The sequence below is a fragment of the Panthera tigris genome, chromosome C1 (genome assembly GCF_018350195.1).
Source record: "Panthera tigris isolate Pti1 chromosome C1, P.tigris_Pti1_mat1.1, whole genome shotgun sequence".
NCBI classification, from domain to species: domain Eukaryota; kingdom Metazoa; phylum Chordata; class Mammalia; order Carnivora; family Felidae; genus Panthera; species Panthera tigris.
The window spans coordinates 181722658-181742739 of NC_056667.1; the positions used below are offsets into that span (position 1 = coordinate 181722658).

At 39.1% G+C, this 20082-nt stretch overlaps 1 protein-coding gene across 7 annotated transcripts in view; it reads right to left on the reverse strand.

Annotated features, from left to right (window-relative positions):
* The window catches only part of ANKRD44 (ankyrin repeat domain 44), a 227656-nt gene that overhangs the window by 109403 nt on the left and 98171 nt on the right, over positions 1-20082 (reverse strand). For 4 of the 7 annotated variants that reach the window (XM_015543192.2, XM_042994983.1, XM_015543195.2 and 1 more), the window contains exons 11-16: positions 16195-16277; positions 14983-15046; positions 12914-12982; positions 11145-11285; positions 9403-9486; positions 5473-5584 (exon numbers count right to left, since the gene is read on the reverse strand). In XM_015543192.2, the coding sequence (XP_015398678.2) occupies positions 5473-5584; positions 9403-9486; positions 11145-11285; positions 12914-12982; positions 14983-15046; positions 16195-16277 (553 nt within the window). The remainder of the gene's footprint in view (positions 1-5472; positions 5585-9402; positions 9487-11144; positions 11286-12913; positions 12983-14982; positions 15047-16194; positions 16278-20082) is intronic. The other 3 variants (XM_015543193.2, XM_007094714.2, XM_042994982.1) reach the window with 1 other exon arrangement.

The window sequence follows — 20082 nt, forward strand, 5'->3', positions numbered from 1 at the left end:
AAATTCCAAGTAATTTGGCATGGTATAATCTCGGACTGAATTTAATCACAGGCCTGGAGTTTTCAAACAATCTTTCTAAATTTCTGCAGGCAATTTACGTAATTATATTGGCACATACATTTTTCCATTTCAATAACAAAGCCACAAAGATCTTTATGTTCGCAGACAAATCTTTAATACTATAAAAGAAAAGCAGCACGCCAATATAAACTCACAAATTCCAAATAGGGGCATGATTCTGTAATTTTTCCCTTCAGAGCTAGTAAGATGCATTCCAAGAAAGGGGAGGCACAGGGCTCTCCTTTGCCAACTCCCTTCCTCCGCTCAGACATAAGTTGTATTCAGACATGAGATGCTTTATTAGCCAAGTCTCTTCCATTCTGCTTTGATATTTTGAGCTCAATTGATTATGACTTATCACAGCTCTCAGCATGTATTTGTGGGGAGATTTTTGCTTGTACCCATAGTACATACGTTTTTGATCACAACCAGCTGAGAACACTGGCCTAAGTAGGCAAACTTGGCAGAATCCCGAGCCTTGGCTATTCTACCAAGGCTAAGGAGTTCATACTACTTTCTAGAAGTTGTTTGCTCAAGGAACGAATTCCATATAACTTTATATAAGGGAAGTAGAATGAAAATGACTAAAATAATTTCTGTTCCCTTTTGATTACAGCAAAATAGGCTGAACACAAAGTATGCTTTATAAATTCTAAGCTTATGATCACAGACAGGAGCCATGAAGCATGAATGCCAAGTAAGCCCATACCAAGTTAAATGTCAGAGTCAAGTAAAATCTGCATCAAAATTAATGATACATATTTAATGATATGCATAATCACAATAATTGCTCAACTAGATGAGAAGAGAGGTGAAAGACAAATGTTACCCACCTTACTAATCAGCTGGCTCCGAAGGCCACCCACCCTCTTCAATGCTACACCGGCTCCCAAAGGACTAAGGCCCTGGTCTCATAGGAGAGGTTCAGGGGCTATGAATACTGATTTGCTCCACTTCTTCCACAGGCCAGAAACATAGGCTAGGCAATGAGACATAAAGAAATGATTCCCTGCATACTTCCTGCTGTGAGGCTCAAGTAAGCCATTCAGGGCTACTAGAAACATGTCTTTCACTGGCATAATTCTAGCACCTGGCACAGAGTCGGGATCGATTTGTTAAAAGGATCCCCCACCCCCCTGAAGGACAGGGGTGTTTGTGTGGTGAGATGAGGGAGCAGACTGGCATGGCAGTGGTGAGTATGAGGAATGAACCACCTAGCATACTGGTGAGGTGGTTTACTTTCCTAATATCTACCACCCAAAGAAATGGGGCTTTTAAGGAATTTGAGGGTATTGTGGTCCTAGAGAAAGAGACAGGGAGTATAAATTAGAAAAGGCGCCCTTCAAAAACCCTACTTCTTGTATCAAGAACAAGCCTGGAGTGCCTGGGTGGCTCAGTTGGTTGAGCATCCGACTTTGGCTCAGGTCATGATCTCACGGTTTGTGAGTTTGAGCCCTGCATCAGGCTTACTGCTGTCAGTGCAGAGCCTGCTTTGGATCTTCTGTGCCCCCTTTCTCTGACCCTCCCCCACTCTCTCTCTCTTTCAAAAATAAATAAACATTAAAAAAAATTTTTTTAAAAGAACAAGCCTTATTCTCATCACAAGGGAAAAAAACACTTCCTTTTCTTTTTCTTTTCTTTTCTTTTGTGTGTGTGTGTGTGTGTGTGTGTGTGTGTGTGTGTGTGTCTATATGAGGTAATAGATGTTAACTAAACTTATTGTGGTAATTATTTCACGATACATGTAAGTCAAGTCATTATGCTGTATACCTTAACCTAATATGTTGTTGTCAAATATATCTCAATAAAACTGAAAGAAAAAATAATTAAATGGCATCCCTGGCATGTGACGAACATGTAGTAAATGCCATTAGTGGTGGTCTCAGCCACTCTCAAATCTATTCACAGTGCTGCGAGCCAGCAGTATGGCTAAGATGCCTGCAGTGGTCTGGCTCTATGATGCTGGTCCTAGGGGAGAGCTCAGGACTGTGTGTTGAGTGGGAGGGAGCAGGTACAAGAATGTTGATAGCTTGCTTAGGATCTCTGCTTAGTTGAACCACACCCCAAGAGGAATTGGAGGATGCATTCCAAAATGGAAATATACAGAACGTTCCATACAACCACAATCATTCAGGGTTATGAGGAGAATTTTCATCCTGTCTGTGTTATAAATAACTGAGGTCCTTTCCTGAAAGCAAACAATGATGACCTTTCTACCAATTTATATTGACAGTCTGGCTTTCTCAGCTGACAGTACAAATTAAGACCACTGAATACTTTCCCTACCCACTTTTGAATGTCTTAAAATTGCCAAGAATAATCATTTCTTTGTAAATCACATAGGGCAAGTTTTGATATAATCAAGGGGTAATTTCATTATTAGACAGAACTTCCAAAACCTTCTTAGGGACAGAAAATGTTTTCGTTGGATAACAGAAATAGTGGCCCTGAAATGGCTTTCCTGAAAAATGAAAATAATATGCAATATATTATTTACATAGAAAGAAAATGTTACAGAACAATCATTCTCAGAGTTACTCATGCTATGGGATTAAAGATAACTCCTCAAAGTACTTTAAAACAGCAAAGTTATTAAGACTATAATAACTTTGTAATAAAAGTTTGTATGTCCAGTTATGACATGTGGTTTTCATAGAGAAGACCAATTAAAGACAGCTGTGTCTTAAGTACATTTTGGAATGCAGGCTTATGACGGGTAGTAACAATAGTAAGCCTTCACTCTCTGCCACTGATTACTAAACACACAGACACACACGTACAACCTTTGGGAGGAGCCTTTCTTATATGGGACCTAAACATAGAGTCCTATATGGTGATAGGTCTAGATCAACTTCCACAGCAATGCTGGTGTTGGGAGGCAGAAGTGACCCTGTCTTACATCTTAACCAGTTCCTTCCAAGCTTTTGCTCTATGCTGAAAAGGCTTGGGTGGTGGTAGAGCTTTGCCCTGCAATGGAAAGCAGCATGGTATAGAAAATATTTTTTGTTTTTTAAATCAGGAATCCTGATTCATGAGACTGCTTCTTCCACTGACCAGGGCTATGTCTTTGGCACAAACCAGTTAATGCCCTGTGGTTTGGTTTGCCCATCTATAAGATAAAGGATTGCCCCTTGGCCACTTGTGGTTCTCCATTAAAGTCCATCTTACAGAAGGCTATGAAATCATTGGCTTTCTACATCTTCCTAGGAAACTGGATGGTTTTAAAATATGTCTATAAATCCTTTGACACTCTTCCCTTTGAAAGGTGGAGTCTACTTCTCCTCTCTAGGGTAACCCTGTGTGACCTTCAAGGCTAGATCATTAAGACTGATACTGTCTTTCTCTCATTCATTCTCACACTGGCTGTCTCCCACTCTCTTCTGGATCCCTGAAGTGATCTTCCGGATCACTCCTTTTGATCCCTGAGCCACCACGTAAGATATCCAGCTATTCTGAAACCACCATGCTAGAGAAAACCACAGGCAGAAGCCCCACAGAAGCTATTTAAATCTTACAAGCCAGGTAACTGACATGAGTGAAGAAGTGTTTGAGATTATCCCAGCCTCAGACATTGTCTGTAATCTCACAGGATATCTTTAACAATAACTACTCAGCTCAGCCACTCCTGAATTCCTGATCAATAAGAGATATTAAATAATTGCTGTTGTTTTAAGCCACTAATTTTGGGGTAATTTGTTTGCAGCCTCTGTAACTGGAAGGGGAACTATAACAGAATCAGGAGTAGGGGGAAAATGACACCTTCAAGGTCAAACAAGGAAGTCTTCAGCAACCACAAGAACCTCAGGAAAGGAGACTTAGAAGTCTTCAAGAATGATGATGGTAGATATAATTCACCAATAAATGCCACACCTAGCAACACCAGAATAATCACCTCTCTATTTTCAAATGTTTATGAACATTTCCCCACATTCACGGTTAAGAGAAATATAGTAAGAATGACCCTAATTGGAACCACTTAAATCTGGCAGCAAGGTCAAAGGTAAAGGAACCAGCTAGAACATCATTCAGTCATTTCTATGGAGGCACTGACACAACTGCTTGCTGGCTTTCCGCCTCAGGCCTTCCTTAATAGATTGTGCAGTTGATAAAGTGCAAGTGTTTTCTCAAACATATCTCCTCAATAACTCTGAAAAGTAGGACTACTCCATTTATTTATGTATTTCTTAAATTAAAAAAATGTTTATTTGTTTTTGAAGGAGAGAGAGAGACAGAACATGAGCAGGGAGGGGCAGAGAGAGGGAGGAAGACACAGAATCCAAAGCAGGCTCCAGGTTCCAAGCTGTCAGCCCAGAGCCCGATGTAGGGCTCGAACTCACAAACTGGGAGATCATGACCTGAGCTGAAGTTGGTTGCTTAACCGACTGAGCCACCCAGTCTCCCCAGGACTACTCCTTTTAAAAAGACAAGGAAAAGAGTTGGAGTCCACTGAGGAAGGTGGCACCTACCAATGGACCAAAGATAGTGAGTTTGGGATGCCCCATGCGTCCTAGTGAAGCTGACCCATGGGCGATGCTCAGGAGATGACAAATGGTGGCCAGCAGCCAGGATTTAACCACAAATCTGTAGTTTTTCTTCCTGGTCCACCCAGTGTTTTTGAAATAGGAAATTTCACATAAAAAGTCTACATTTCTAGCTTTCCTTGAAACACTGGAGTTCATCCCTGAGTATGAATTACCACCTGATCTCACTCACTGGAGCTGACTGGCTGTTTCTCCCTTTAGACATAACATGTCCTACTGGCCACAGTCCCCACTGCTCCCTATTGCTCTACACCTGGGCTCACTTCACTGGCTTACTTTCCATTTCTGTCCTTGTGGTCATTTAAGTTTGTGTCTGATGACCTATACCAGTAGAAGAATTTCTGACTCCAAAACCCCAGGTGTTTTTCGATAGCTGCAGGTTTGAAATTTGGGGCAGTTTGGAAATTCCAATAAATTTTGCTGTTGAGCCCTTGTCAATTTCTCTCTCTAGACTACAAATGTGGGACCATGACAAACCCATATGCCTAGCAGCTATGTAAGTCATCTTACAACACATAGGGTGATAAGTGTGACTGGAAATATATACTGAACCTATTTGATACATCCAAATTATCTTTAAAATACAAACTGTCCATACAGAGGTCTAACATTCCTAGTCCAAGTTAATATGAAAAGCAGTAGCTGTGAGATTAGGATGCACAGAAATGAAACAATGAGATCTACCTGTTGTAAAGTAAACATATAATCATTTACCACAGAATATCTTCAAGGTGATTTCTAGTGGGGACTTAATTAGGCAGTGAGGGCATCTGTGAGAGATTAAGACCGGCATTTTCAGGGTTGGGTCTGTGTGTGGTGTGGTGTGTGTGTGTGTGTGTTAGAGGAAACAAAACAAGACAGTACAGCTTACCAATTCCAGACATTGTCTGTGGCCATAGGCAGCAGCATAATGTATGCTATTGTAACCTTCCTTGTCCCGGATAGATGGGTTTGCATCATTTTGAAGCAGAAACTCTAGACATCTGCAAGTATAAAAATGGGGTGTTATTTTAGAAAACATCTCTAGAGTAAAAGTTATAATTAATGTAAATATTCTCCTATTATAAATGTTCCACAAAGCACTTTGTGAGTTTAAGTGTTTCTTTAAAAGTCCTACAGCAATGGGGTGCCTGGGTGGCTCAGTCGGTTATGCTTCTAACTCTTGATCTTGACTCAGGCCATGATCTCACAGTTCATGAGTTTGAGCCCTGTACTGTCAGTGCAGAGCCTGCTTGGGATTCCGTCTCTCCCCCTCTCTGTTCCCCCCTCTCTCTCTCTCAAAATAAATAAACTTTTAAAAATATCCTACAGCAATGAAGGTTTATGTATTAAAAGTTTTACATGTTTGTGTTTTCTGTATCCATCTTTACTTCAGCTTAAAATAGCCATTCTAGAATTCAGGAAAAGCTTTAGGAACAAGAGGGTAGTTAAGTACCGTCCCCCACCTCAATTTATTGAAAGCACTATCCCCTCTTCACTGAGTTGTTTTAATGTCATTATCAATTATTGCATATTTATCCATACGTGGGCTCATTTCTGGACTCTGTTCTGTTATAATAATCCATTTGTCTCTTCCTGCATTGATTGGTTTTGTTTTTATAGTTTGCATACAATTCTATATTAGTTTCAGGTGTACAACATTGTGATTCAGCAATTCTATACATTATGCTGTGCTCACCACAGCAAGTGTAGCTGCCGTCTGTCACCAATGTTACTACAATATTATTGATTCCCGGTGCTGCACTTTTCATCTCCATGACTTATTTATTTTACAACTGGAAATTTGTATCTCTAATCCCCTTTACCTATTTTGCCCATTCTTCTGCCTCTATCCTCTGGCAACCACCAGTTTGTTCTCTGTACTTATGAGTCTGTGTCTGGTTATGTTTGTTTGTTCACCTGTTTTGTTGTTTCGATTCCACACATAAGTGAAATTATATGATATTTGTCTTTCTCTGACTCCACTTAGCATAATAAAGAATAATTAAGTCTCTTTTTCCTTTTCTCCTTAAAGTACAGAACCTGTCTGTTGTCAGGATTACTGAGTAATGAGTTTTTGAGTTCCACGTTCAAAAGATGAGCTCTCAAATGTAACAAAGAAGTGGTCAGGCCATTACAGCAAGAGAGAGGGATCTACTTTTAACCTTGCTATTGGAGACTACCATCAATCCAAAGGTTAGAAAATGAAAATTAGGAAGAATAAGAAAATAACAACAGCAAAAGAACTTAAGAATAGCCCAAATAATAAAAAGATTAAAGGAACGGGCGAACACTTAAAAAATATAAAAGATTAACTCAGTAACCACATCTGAAGACAGACGCTTAAATTGCATCATTATGTATAGACTAGAACAAAATAATTAATAATAAACTTAGAAAGCCTTTTCGGAAAGAATTATAATTTTTCTAAAAGAGCCACAATCTTTACAATGGGTTGGAGGTAGGGATGTGATGTGGCTCCAACTTGGCTGAAATGCCCCAAAGCCCAGGACACAAGTGCCGGGGGATGTAGGAATTCTGTTCAAGGTCTTCTGGTCAAAGAGAGAATAAGTAGTCAGGAAGCACCACTCCATAATTTCAGTTTTATATCCATGGCAGTGGGACAAATGTGTCCTCTACAAGGTCAAGCTGATTCAATTTCATACTCAAATCAAAATTCTCAAATGCTCGAATTATACTTACATCAAAATATGTAATGGAAGCATGTACATTAAATAAGACCATCCAAGGGAAAATGCCTATTGTTTCCTCAAACACTTTATTTTTGGTTCTAATTTTTTTAAAGTTTTTATTTTAATTCCAGTTAGTTCACATACCGTGTTATATTAATTTCAGGTGTACAATACAATAATTCAACACTTCCATACATCATCCTGTGACTCAAACACTTACCTATCTTTTGGCATAAGGCAAAAGGAGTAAATAAGTCACACATAGAGACGATTAACACAGATATTTTAATTTCTAGAAAAACTGATAAAAGACACAAATTTTTTACACTAAATATCTACAAGTTACCTGATTTATCCATCAAATGCTCCATAATAAATCAAACTATTATTGGAGTTCTGATATCATTCTGTCTTTGGTGATTTGTACCTTAAAAGGAAGTCTTTTTTTATTTTGGCAATTAAATGTCCATGGACGGGATCCCAGGTATGACTCATTTTAAATAGAATTTGGCTCTTGAAATAAAATCATTCAATAGGAAAAGGGTTCTAGTGGATTCACAACCCCCAGCTCCTGAAAGAGTCACATTGTAAAAAGCCAGTTGGCGGATTTAATACGTAATTCGGAAAATACTTGGAATTGCTCCCAAAGTGTCATTTACCCCAGGATATAGCTGAACTATACTACCAGCAGTGTGATTTGAAAAAACAACAGCACTGTAGAATTTGAATATTCTCCATATCGTTTCCAAGGGAAAATACATTCCAGTTTTAACTGGGGATGCTTATCTCTTCTCCTCCCAGGGCTGTGGCTACCACTTTGGGCACCTGCGCTGCAAAATCAAGACCTGCACGTTAAGTCAGAGATGTATCTGGATGAGAGATGTAGCCTCTCTGCTCGGAAGAGCTCTCAGGAAGCCTGGTTCCCTGCCTCCCCTGCCTGTCCTGCTTTTTCCCTCTCCATCAGCCGTAAGAGGGTAAGAGGGCTGTTCTTGGCACGATTTCACTGGAGAAGGGGGTGCTGGCTGATGTGGCTTAAAATTCTACAGTCTTTGAATATCATTAAGTTTGGAATATTAGGGCAAAACCTTGGTCATTCTGCTTTACTCATGGCCATGTTTCCTGTCCCCACCCCAGTAACAGCCCAAGTTACGTCCCACAACCTGTATCAGGGCCACACTTTCTAACTTCTCTTCCACAATGGTCTGGACCTGGGAGGACAGCCCAGTGGACAGTGGGAAGACCCTAGAGGGGACACAAGCCTTCAGGTCACAAAGAAATTGGTTCTTCTGACAACTGGAGAAGAGAATAAACAAGTTAGGAACTGTGTGGGTGCAGACTCTTAAGAGAACTGTATCCACTAGTTTCAAGGAGGCGGGACACAAAGTGTGGGCAGTAATCATTCCTTTGTTCATTTGTTTAACAGTCACTGAACACCAGCGACACGCTGGCTACTGCACTGAGCAGAGCACAACCTTCACACTCTGCTTTGTTGCACAAGGACTCTCAGAGGATGAGGCATTACAGCTTCCTGTGCATCAACCCCCCTGGGTGATGGCAGGGACTCTGGCCCTTGTCACAGTACTAGCTAAGTCTCTGCCAGAAGCCAGAGAGAGAGGTGGGATGAGGTGGGGCAGGAGAAGTTGTGGGAAAGAGTGAAGGACTGTTTGTGAGCTGATGTTTGTGGGTTGGGGAGGGGAGGGAGAACACAACCACAGTATTGCACGCTGAAATTTCAAAACATTTATTTATAGGACCTGGTAAATAGTTACCCCCAGGTCATTAAAGGAGAGCTGATGGCCTGAGAGGAGGCTTAATGTGTCCCCTGAGGCATATGATGCATGGCAGTCAAAAATGATATTTAAGACACCTGTTCCTAAAAACTGCTGACCAATCACAGTGATGGTCTTGGCAAAGGGTTCAATTTTAAGAAGAGTTCCTTGTGTAAAAATAGCATAATTAAGGGATATATTAAAAGAACCATTTCCTCTTCACTAAAGGCAAGCCCATATCGCTTCCACAATATCCCAAATCAAACCCTAGAATAGCAAGGGCTGCCCTACGTGACAACCCAGAAAAGCAGACAAGCATCAGTAATTACAACTTGTGCTTTAAGCTGAAAAGAAACTTACAATGCGGCTTCCTTTTCCTTCAGCTCTCTGGCTCTTTCAAGTTCTTCTGAATTTTCATGGGCATTTCCTAAGATAGTCTTACTTCTCAACATAAGGGAAAGAAAAAAAATTACAATTATTTGTTTTAATGGCAAAGCTGCTAGTGATTTTGGTATAACTTCTATCTCAACAACTTTTCCCCCAACCCAAAAGAAATAAGCACTCCTGATTTTCATTGAGGATCTACGTGGTTCTCTTAAAGGCCATCCAGTAAATCTATTCTCTCCCAAGAAACCCAACTGAGAACATGACTTTCCTAGAATTTCCACCCTGGTTTCAGTCAGGAAGACAACAATCAAGTCGTCCTCCCCTCTATAAATATCCTAAACTCCCCAAGTAAATAGGAGGCAATTTAGCTTAGACCTCCCTGACTCCTACCACATTCCTTGTTGCCTCCTTGTCAGTTCAGCATCTCACTTATCCAGGAATGGGGTTCTAGTCATTCTTCAACTGACAGAGAAATTCTTCATCACATAGGATTCCTTTCTCAGCTTTAACATTGAAGTGTACTTGCTCCCACATTCTTTTCTAAGTGAGCAGCATAGAGCCTGCTATGTAGTAAGGTCTCAATAAATGTTTGTTGAATTAATAACCTATGGGTCTACGGGATCCAGAGTGTAGGGACATCAGATTTGCCAATATTATGTAAACATAAAAAGAAAAATAGTGTTTCCCAAACTAGAAATATGGATTATAATCCATTATGGAATTATGAAATTAATTTAGTAGACTGCAGTAATTAGGGTTTTTTTTAACAAGATAAAAGAGAAAATATCAGAATGATCACACATAGTAAAAGTAAATATGGTTTTATGAAATTCTGCCTCCTTTTTACACACACACACACATCTATATAGACATACAGGTATTTAAAACCTATATATTTGAGTACATATACTGGGTCATGACATCAAATGTATTTGTTACCATGGGTCACTGTGTAAAATATTTAAAAGCCACTGCTGTATACGAATAGAATTTAGCACTGACCCAGAATCAATTCCGTAACACAGAGTGGCAAGTAAGTCAATAGTTCTCCAAACAGGGTCACCAAAAGCATTCCTCTGAAGGAGGCCCTGGTCCTCAAGTCTTTGAGAACAATCTCATAAGCTGTGGGCACCTCTCACACCATTTCCACCTGACCTGGTTCACTTCTGCTTTTCATCCCTGGACACCTAGAATCCAAACATGTCCAGGGCATCCAGCTTCCTCTCTCCAGCTCCTGATAGAGCATTCTTGCCCAGGTTTGGAAAGAGTGCCAATTTTACACATACCAACGCTGGATTTGAAGGCTATTGGGATTATACATGGATGGATATTTTCGACATGTGACGTATTTATTAGCGAATGTAAGTTTGAGAGCCAATGAAGCATTTAAGTGGTGATGATGGCAACTGCAGTATATGACAAAATAAATCACAGCTGATCTCGAATGAACTGAAAACATGGGCTTGACAGCTCCACTTGGCATTCAACCCAAAGACGAGAGAAGAGAAATAATTGGGCAGTGACACGTAATAATCAAACATAAAGAGAGCAGAATGGGAAAACTGGGGTTAGGGATGAGGCAATTCCAACTCCTCTGGCCCTGGATGAGGGAGATTCTTCACTCACAGTTTCCATGAGGCAGTATGAAGAAAACTGAGTAAACCCTCCCCCTGTAGCCATACCCCCAAAGTAAATTTGAGCAAGGCTGTTTTTACTTTCTATCCATGTCTGATGCAGCAGCATAGTGCAAAGCTGTCCGTCCCCAGTCATCTGTTTCATTGACGTTGGCCCCTGTGGTCACTAATGTCTCAATACAATGGAAATGACAATTTGCAGCTGCATAGTGCAAAGGCGTCCTGAAAAACAAAGAGCAATTTCTTACTTCATTCAGTCTGAAAAACAGACCTCCCCCCACCCATCATCAGCATTAGCACTGACAGCCTTATTCCTGGGAGTGGGGAAAGCTCTTCAGCTCTCAGAGTGTGGATGCCAAGGGACATGCCTTCATTTGAATTTATACATTGGAGCTGAGGATACAAAGACAGTGGCTTCAGACACGGCCACCTACCTGAGGATCTACCCTTTCTTTCCATTCCTAGTGCCTATCCTGGTTCCGATCTACATTGCTGCTCTTTCAGACTATTGCAATACCATCCCTATTGGCCTCCTTAGCTCTAATCAAATTTCTATCTATTTCTAATTGATATGAATGAAGAACTGGATTTTCTAAGGTCCAATACCCACATACGACATCCTGTTCTAAAGCCATCGGTCCTCTCCACTGAGCAAAGCCTTGATTCCTTAGTCTGGAATGGAAGACCTCCCCAAGCTGGGCCCAAACTACCTTTATAAAGTATCTGTCTCTCCCCTGGATGCACCCATTACTACAAGTCCCGTGGGGGTAGGGATGTAGGTTAATGGGAAGAACAATGCCCATGAGCTATACCAAACCACATCCCCTCTCTGGGCCTGGGCTTGCTCACCCTTGCTTCAATAAGGACCTGTGAGCAGCTGTCCCCTAACATCTATTCTAGGTCTAAAATTCCTAGAATTTTACATGCACATGTAAATTTATTACATGTATAACTCATTTAGTTTCTCCAAGCCACTTTTATTCATCTATTAGAAAAGGATAATAAGCATCCCCATATATCTCATAGAGAGACCATGAAAAACCAAATGGGTAATATATAAGAAACACATGCACCTTATAAAGAGTAAGGCATTGCAGAAACATGAAGCAATTTATTTTATATTACTTATTTTTAGTCCCCAATTATTTAACAGTTTATCTGGTGTGCCTAGCCAATATTTAGGGTATAATAATCAAATGAATTACTTTATATCAAAGTGAATAACTTTACTTCAAGAACTATTGATTAATTTTCAAGTACCACTCTTTTATATTTTAAAGTCAATGTATGGGCTCTTTTACTAGTTGACTTTCTCCTCTTTCATCCCCTCAAAAGTAAATTATAAGTATTTTACAAGATCCAGTCCTGTTCCTCAGGAGAGCCATGGACAGGTAAGAGGAGAGGCAAAACAGAGAGTCCACTAGAACAGTGTGATATGTGCTTCAGTTGTGAAGTATGGAGGGTGCCAGGGGAAGGGGAAGGAGGTGTTATTTAACCTAAGTCTGGAAGGGTGGGTAGGAGTACCATAGGTAGGTTGGTAAGAGAAGACATCTGTAGCATCTCCAAGAGCCAGGGTGCATGTGGAGAGGAGGGGTAGAGAGATGCATGGAAAAAAAAAAAACTGGAAGAAGACACACTGACATTTCTAAACAGAGCTGTGAGAGGAGATGCCTTCCTTGGGGCTTGTGCCTGCTTTGTTGTGTTTCACTACAAAAAGGGATTTCCTTCTGAGGACAGAATCTCCCCAGCTAGCTTCCCTGTTTACCATTTCAGTATAAAATGATTTCCAGATGGATTGCTCCCCACTCCTTTTACTTAGGCACTTGAAGCAGAGTTCCCTGTTTACATACCTCCCACACTTGTCCTTTTTATGGAAATCTGCTCCGCTGCTCTGCAAGAGTTTTATACATTCCACGTTACTAGAAAGACAGGGAAAACATTATTAAGATGGCAGACGTCAATTGCTGGGCTACCTTCAGAAAGAGCTGTTTTTGGTGAAGTGTGGGCCAAGATGGAATGATAGTTCCAGCTTTAAATTCTGCTAACACAAAAACAACGTGAACATATGAGGAAGGTAATATTGCAAGGATCTAAAGTTCCTGGAATTCCTTTTTCCATAAATCAATGCATTAAAGAGCCTGATGGAACATTTTCAATTCCATGACCAAGGTATTTAATTATTTTTACATGGTTATTACATGATTAAACCTTTAAGTGATGGTTTCATCATTTATCCTGAAATTCTCTTTCAAAAGCATCAAGGGTTTGGGAAATAACCCCTTAAACATATGATGATTTTGCATCACCTTTAAACAATGAGCCAGAATGGAGAAGCATTACCTTTTATCACAGCAGAATGAATTCACTGTGATAACCGTTTTCAACCCAGACTCTCCATAATGGAAAATAAAACAGCTGCATTTCCCTGCCTTTGTAATATAGGTAAATAAATGTGCAAAAAATAAAAGGCCAAAAGTGATGTAATGGAGCATAGTGATCTTCCAAAGCTTCTTTGTCATTTGCAGAAGCAATAAATCATATTTAGTAAAGAAAAAAGGACCCACTGAAGTGAATTTTCCTATTGAAGGGCATGTAGCTAAATATTAATTCTACTAGGAATTTCAGATATGTATCCAGAATGGTGTGTTTCCACTTTCCGTGTAGGTCTGATATTTTTTTCAAATGTCGGCATAAAAAGAGACAATCACCCATTATTGTTTTAAACTTGGAATGCTGAGAAGTAGTCTCAGATTTACTATTTTATTATCATTTAAATATGAAAAATGATCTCATTAATGATGAACCTGAGCAGGGTCCCCCCCCATCCACCCTTTGTAGTCACCTCTCTCAGAGAACCAGCTGTTTCTGTCATAAAATATAAGAACTTTCTGAGACCATTATGTGTCTGTGTAGCGTGCCCATTGATAGGCACCTGTCTCTTACTGAATGAACCCAAAGGATCAAGGGCAGAGGCAGATCTAGTTGTGTGGCTCATGAGACTCATTTGGGGAGAGGGGTTGGGTAGAGGGAGATTCATTTAAAAAATAATACATAACTATGAATATAAAACTAAATACAAGATTTTGGAAGGGACCCATGCAAATAAAGGCCCTGAGGTTTCACAGTCAACCCACCTCTGATAAAGAGGTAATGCCTTTGATAATGTACAGATGACAAATGGAGAGGTATTGCTTCTCCTTAAGGACTAGAAACTTGATTAAGAACTAACACCTTACCCAAACAAGGTCATCTGAGAGAGGCCATGTTTGGTCAATATATGGTCATATATCAATAACATATTGATCAGAGGCTTAATTTCACCACTGATATGAAGAAGAGTACCTGATTAAAACATGCTTTCTACAACTTAAAAAAAAAAAAAAGGCAAGGATTAAATCATTTCTTGCCTATCCTTTGGGTTTTCTTGACCTTTGTTCACATTTAACCATTTAAGTACTTAAAAATCAGCTTTGAAATAAGGACAAAAATATCTGCAAATAAACATGAACTAATTCAATCTTGGATTCCCTTGCGCATCATCCATCTACTAGCAACAACAAAAGAAGAAAAACTTAGGAACAAATCTCAAATTATTTTCTTTTGGTAGCGTATCAGCTAGATACACATTCTATAAGGCTTGAAGACCTACAATTTAAAAAAAATAAGGAAAAGGAAGAGAAGAGAAAACACAAGAAAAATGATTTTCTATATGAGATGGGCCAACAATTTTTCTTTGGAAGAACAAACGTACAATTAATCTGCAAGTGGAATAGTGATAGTGATATTTGGTGTTGGTAGAAATGATTCTTTACCCATCTTACTACAGAAATTGACTTTGATTCACAGACAACTTGAGTCAATGAAGATAAATTAGAGGAGTTAAGTCATGAAATAACAACTGAAATTGCTAACTACTCACCCTCCTGCAGCGGCAGCATGAAGGCACGTTCTTCCAAATTTATCTGGGGTGTCTATTTCAAAGCCTGCAGACAGCACGTGCTCATTACTAAACAAGGATACTATGCTATACTTTTGTCCTAGTTAAACCACAAGAAACATTGCAGAGACAGAAAAATCAGTTAGTAGAAAAACCAGAATGCAAGCAATTGTAGTCAGAAAGAGGTTGTCATGGAAACGAATGGTAACTGCTCAAGCTTGGCAATTTTATAGGAAGAACCGTGAAGTCTAGAAGAATTTATTTTCACATTCAGCCCTGGGTGAACCACAGCCCCATATTTCAATCCCAGGGTAGAAATTTATGAAACCAATTTGAGATAAGTAGGGCAATAGACAGGCAGACAGAACACATGGAGAAAACATGGACAGCAAAGGAGTAATCTTAACATGCTGGAGTAGATATTTTCTTATGTGTATTATTAGCTTCTAGTTGGTTTAAGATCTGGGAAACATGCTTTCATGCAGGGATTATTTTTAAACATGCCAAAAGCAGTGAAAGCAGAATCAACCATAGGTAAAGCACTTAAAAGGAAAAAAATGCCTCTGGGATGTCTGTTGAATTAATTCATAAACAATCTTTGCCTTGCAGACCTCTATCACCTTTGAAAGCCAGGAACTTCTTAATACATGGAGGTTGGCAGAAGCAGTGATAAGAAAGATTAGCAAAGCTCCAAACCAGAAGGAATTTCTTGGTTCTAAACAGTCCCATATTTAAAAAAAAAAAAAAAATTAAACATAGGTGGAGGGGGATCGAACTGTAGTGATTTTTCAGAGGCCACAGAATGGGGAGGTAACATGACATTTCTACTGTCAAAATGTGGGGAATTGCCCTTTATCCTTTGTTGAAAAGATTAACTGTTAAATCCGCCATATTCAGCCTCGAAGGTGTTTTTTCTGATTACAACAAACTTCCGGTAAGCTACGGCCATCTCTTCCTGCCTCTCACTCTGGATCACCCAAGCTTTAACTCGAAAAACAGACAAGGCTCTCATTCTGGGGCAGGAATACGGACACTCAAACAGTAACAACACCAAGTACTGCTGGGAGCTGTCCCCAGACCAGGTCAGGAATATCATGAAGTGCAGGCAGCCACTTACTCTAATCAGACACCTAGAGCCGTCTGGCTCATTTACAGGACACATTAAGCCTCATCTGTGGTAATGGGGTTACTTACCCGATGATAGCAGCTTTCTGCAGCAGTCAGAGTGAGCATTTAGGGCAGCTAAATGTAAGGGGAACATGCTATGGATTCCACACCTGAGGAGGAAAAGAACGGAGCAGCTCAATGGTAACAGATCTCAAGATACATGCAGAAGAACAACAACCTTTCTAGAAGTTCTCTGATGAAAATGAAATCCACAACACCTCGCTTAGGGACTCTTGCCTGAAATAATTTTATAATTCTTTCACTCAGACAGGAATTGTGGAATCATTTTCTTAAAAAAATAAAATCCTAAACCCAGAACAGAATTAAAAACCCCTAACAACACGGAATGTATAACTTCTTTTCTTTTTAACTAAAAAAATTTTTTTAATGTTTATTTATTTTTGAGAGCAAGAGAGACAGAGCATGAGGGGTGGAGAGGCAGAGACAGAGAGAGGGAGACACAGAATCTGAAGCAGCTCCAGGCTCTGAGCTGTCAGCACAGAGCCCAAAGCAGAGCTTGAACCGTGAGTAGATCTCACGAACTGTGAGATCATGATCTACTGAGCCACGCAGGTGCCCCGAGGAATGTATATCTTCAAGAGAATATTCCCTATAAATGGTGACTCTACACTGAGAATTAATTTACCTTTTTTTTCAGCTTAGCAATTTTATGTCAGCAACCTGTTTTACTCAGCAACCTGTTTTATTCCTTGAATTGATGAATAAATACTATTGACTCATTATGTGCTAAGCACTTTGCTAAGAATTAATAATGACTGTATTATTGAAAATAAAACTTTGGATGAGAATAAAAACTAGTGTTTACCTTTTGCAGGTGCAATGTCATCTTCCTAATAAACTTTTATATTGCACATTAACCCACATCAGGACACGAGTCATGAAAATGTGCTGAAGCAGTAAACATTATCTTGCATACATTTCATCATTCTAGCATATTTTCCCTAACAGTATTACAGAAAGAATCTAGAAAAGGACTTTTTGGACTGATACCCCACCATAAAACAGTCCCCAGGATGATCCCTTAAGGGATCGGCAGCCTTCTGATGGCAGTGCTTTTTGCTTTCAGAATCAAATCCTCCTCTTGCCCATCACCTCTCCTCGAACAAGGACCCAAAGCCGTGTGCGGAACTGTAGTTCCTAACAAACAGCATCATCAGGAGTTTCCTGTGTACTTATAAGCATTTATAATGTTAGTGTTCATTTCTCAGAGCATCTTGTTATATTCAAACACTGTATTTCAGATTTTGTAAATCCTCTGCATAACACTAGTATATATACTTACACCTGCAGTATTAATGACCTAAGTTTCTTCTCTGCCATAAAGTTGCCGTTTTCAGATTCTACACTGCATTAAAAACCACACACAGTTTGAATTTGTTAGGTTTCAGATACATGAATTTTATTTGCTCTCCTAAAAGCTATTATGATGTGTGTGAATGTGTGAAAGTATCTACATATTCACAGATATTTCATGGTATGCAGTGTTTTGCCAAATCTGAGTCTGCCAGCAATTAACCACCTCTCTCTTTCCGTCAAAACTTCTCTCTGCGTATCGGTGTTTTTGTTCAGTCTTCCTCTGTTCGTTTCTCTTTCCCTATATGGAGATTTCCAACCCAGTGTATATAATAGCTGGCATCCATCAAGAGATGCAATTTGCTTGTCTTCTGGGCAGTGTCATGTGGAGGAGAACTGCTTGTAATTGCCTCTCTCATCATTTACAAAAAAAATTCTGAAAAGCAATTGCACCAGTGACAACCTTGATGCTCATGGAAAGGAAGAGTGAGTTGGGGGATGGGAGAGAAGCCTTTCTATCTATGCTGCTGTTTAAATTGTTCCCTCTTGATTCCAGTGAAACATAGTAATTTTGTAAAATGTCTAACATGCTTTAAAAACACCTTACTAAATGGAATTTTAAGCCAACGAGACTTTACCTAACCATTTTTGTTTGTTTAGGGCAAGTAAGGCAAAAATATATGATTATATGAATATCTCTGGATATTTTCAAGAGAACAACAATATTTTCTAGGATGGTTTCAAGTTCCTGAAAGAATGTGCCTGAAATTAGATTGGATCTCTCAAGATTTCTTTGATCCTTTCCTCAATCGTTAAAAATAATTTTAAGAGGCACCTGGGTGGCTCAGTTGGTTAAGCATCTGACTTCTGCTCAGGTCATGATCTCACAGTTCGTGAGTTCAAGCCCCATGTCGGGCTCTATGCTGACAGCTCAGAGCCTGGAGCCTGCTTCAGATTCTGTGCCTCCCTCTCTCTCTGTCCCTCCCCTGCTCACAGTCTGTCTCTCTCTCTCTCAAAAATAAATAAAAAGTAAAAAATAATTTTAATAAAAATATATAAACGTGTGTACAAATATATGTAAAATATAAATATATGAAAATTTTATATATTAAACACATATATATATACATACATATGCACACACATATGTATATATGCAATAAAATATATATTTTTAAGGATACAAAAAGTATATATCTTTATATACAATAATACAAGCAAATGAACTGGAGAAAATAGCATCAATATCTATAAGAAACCAATTAGGAAAAACATAAAAAGTGTAAATGATAGTATAACAGCAATAGTATTGTAACATATTCCATACACTTCATCATTGTTTTCAGATAATTCATCATACTCTACATTAGCTAATTCTTTTTTTCCTGCTACTTGTAAACTTGAGAAGATAAAGGAGGTAGAACCATTCTAAAAGATCTAGCAAAAATTCTATTTGGTATATGTTTTTTATTCCATAGTTAATAAAAAATCACTACCTCAATTAAGTTTTGAAAACATATTAATTTAGACTCAAGTATTATTGGCAAATATTAGGCCAAGATTGGAAAGAGAATAAAAATTAAATTCAGAATCTCTGAATCACTTTAGAAATGATTCATGCATTTCAAAATAAAATTATTCCTTTACTGTTATAAAGTAAGACTACTTATAAGGAAAGGCCATAAAACCTTTGGCAGGAAAATTAGGGTTTGGCTGCCTTAGTCAAATAAGAAGCATCATCTTACTTCATCAGGTATACATCGAAGAAGATCAAGAAATAAAGATGTCAGGTAACCGTAAACTTAACAATGCATAAATTGCAGGAGAGAGGAGACCAATTCTACCTAAAATGCTACATTTATTTGACCAGTCATAAAATTAATGAGATACATTTGTATTAGCTATTTCTTTTCTTTTTTTTCATGTTTTTATTTATTTTTGAGAGAGAGAGAGAGCAGGGGAGGGACAGAGAGAGAGCAGGGGTAGGGACAGAGAGAGAGAGAGGAGACAAAGAACCCAAAGCAACCAGCAGGCTCTGAGCTGTCAGCACAAAGCCCAATGCGGGGCTCGAACTTGTGAACTGTGAGATCGTGCTTTGAGCTGAAATCGGATACTTAACCAACTGAGCCACCCAGGTACCCCTGTATTAGCTATTTCTAATTTAGCTGTTACCTATGTCTCCTACCCAGTTACTTTAGAACAAATAAGGTCAGCATAAACTGTAGGGACCTATCAGAAGTAAGGAGAGGGTTTGTGCAGGATTAGAATAAAAGTTCTTTTAAACTTTTCCCTTGGCATCAGAGAGCTACGGCGGTCACTTCCCACCTCCAGTGCTTTCTAGAACTTTCCCTTTGGCTGTATGTTAAAAAAACCACTGCGGTTAAGGTGATGGGATCAGAAACCTTTGGTTTGAGTCCTAGTTTTGACACTTGCTAGCTATTGGATCTTTGGAAAGTACACAATGGTTTCCTCATCCAGAAAATAAATAAGATTCCTTCATCCAGAAAATAAATATAATAATAGTGTCAATCTCACAGAACAATTGTAAGGGCTAATTAATAATGTATACCAAGTGCTAAATAAGGGGTCTGGCCATGATAA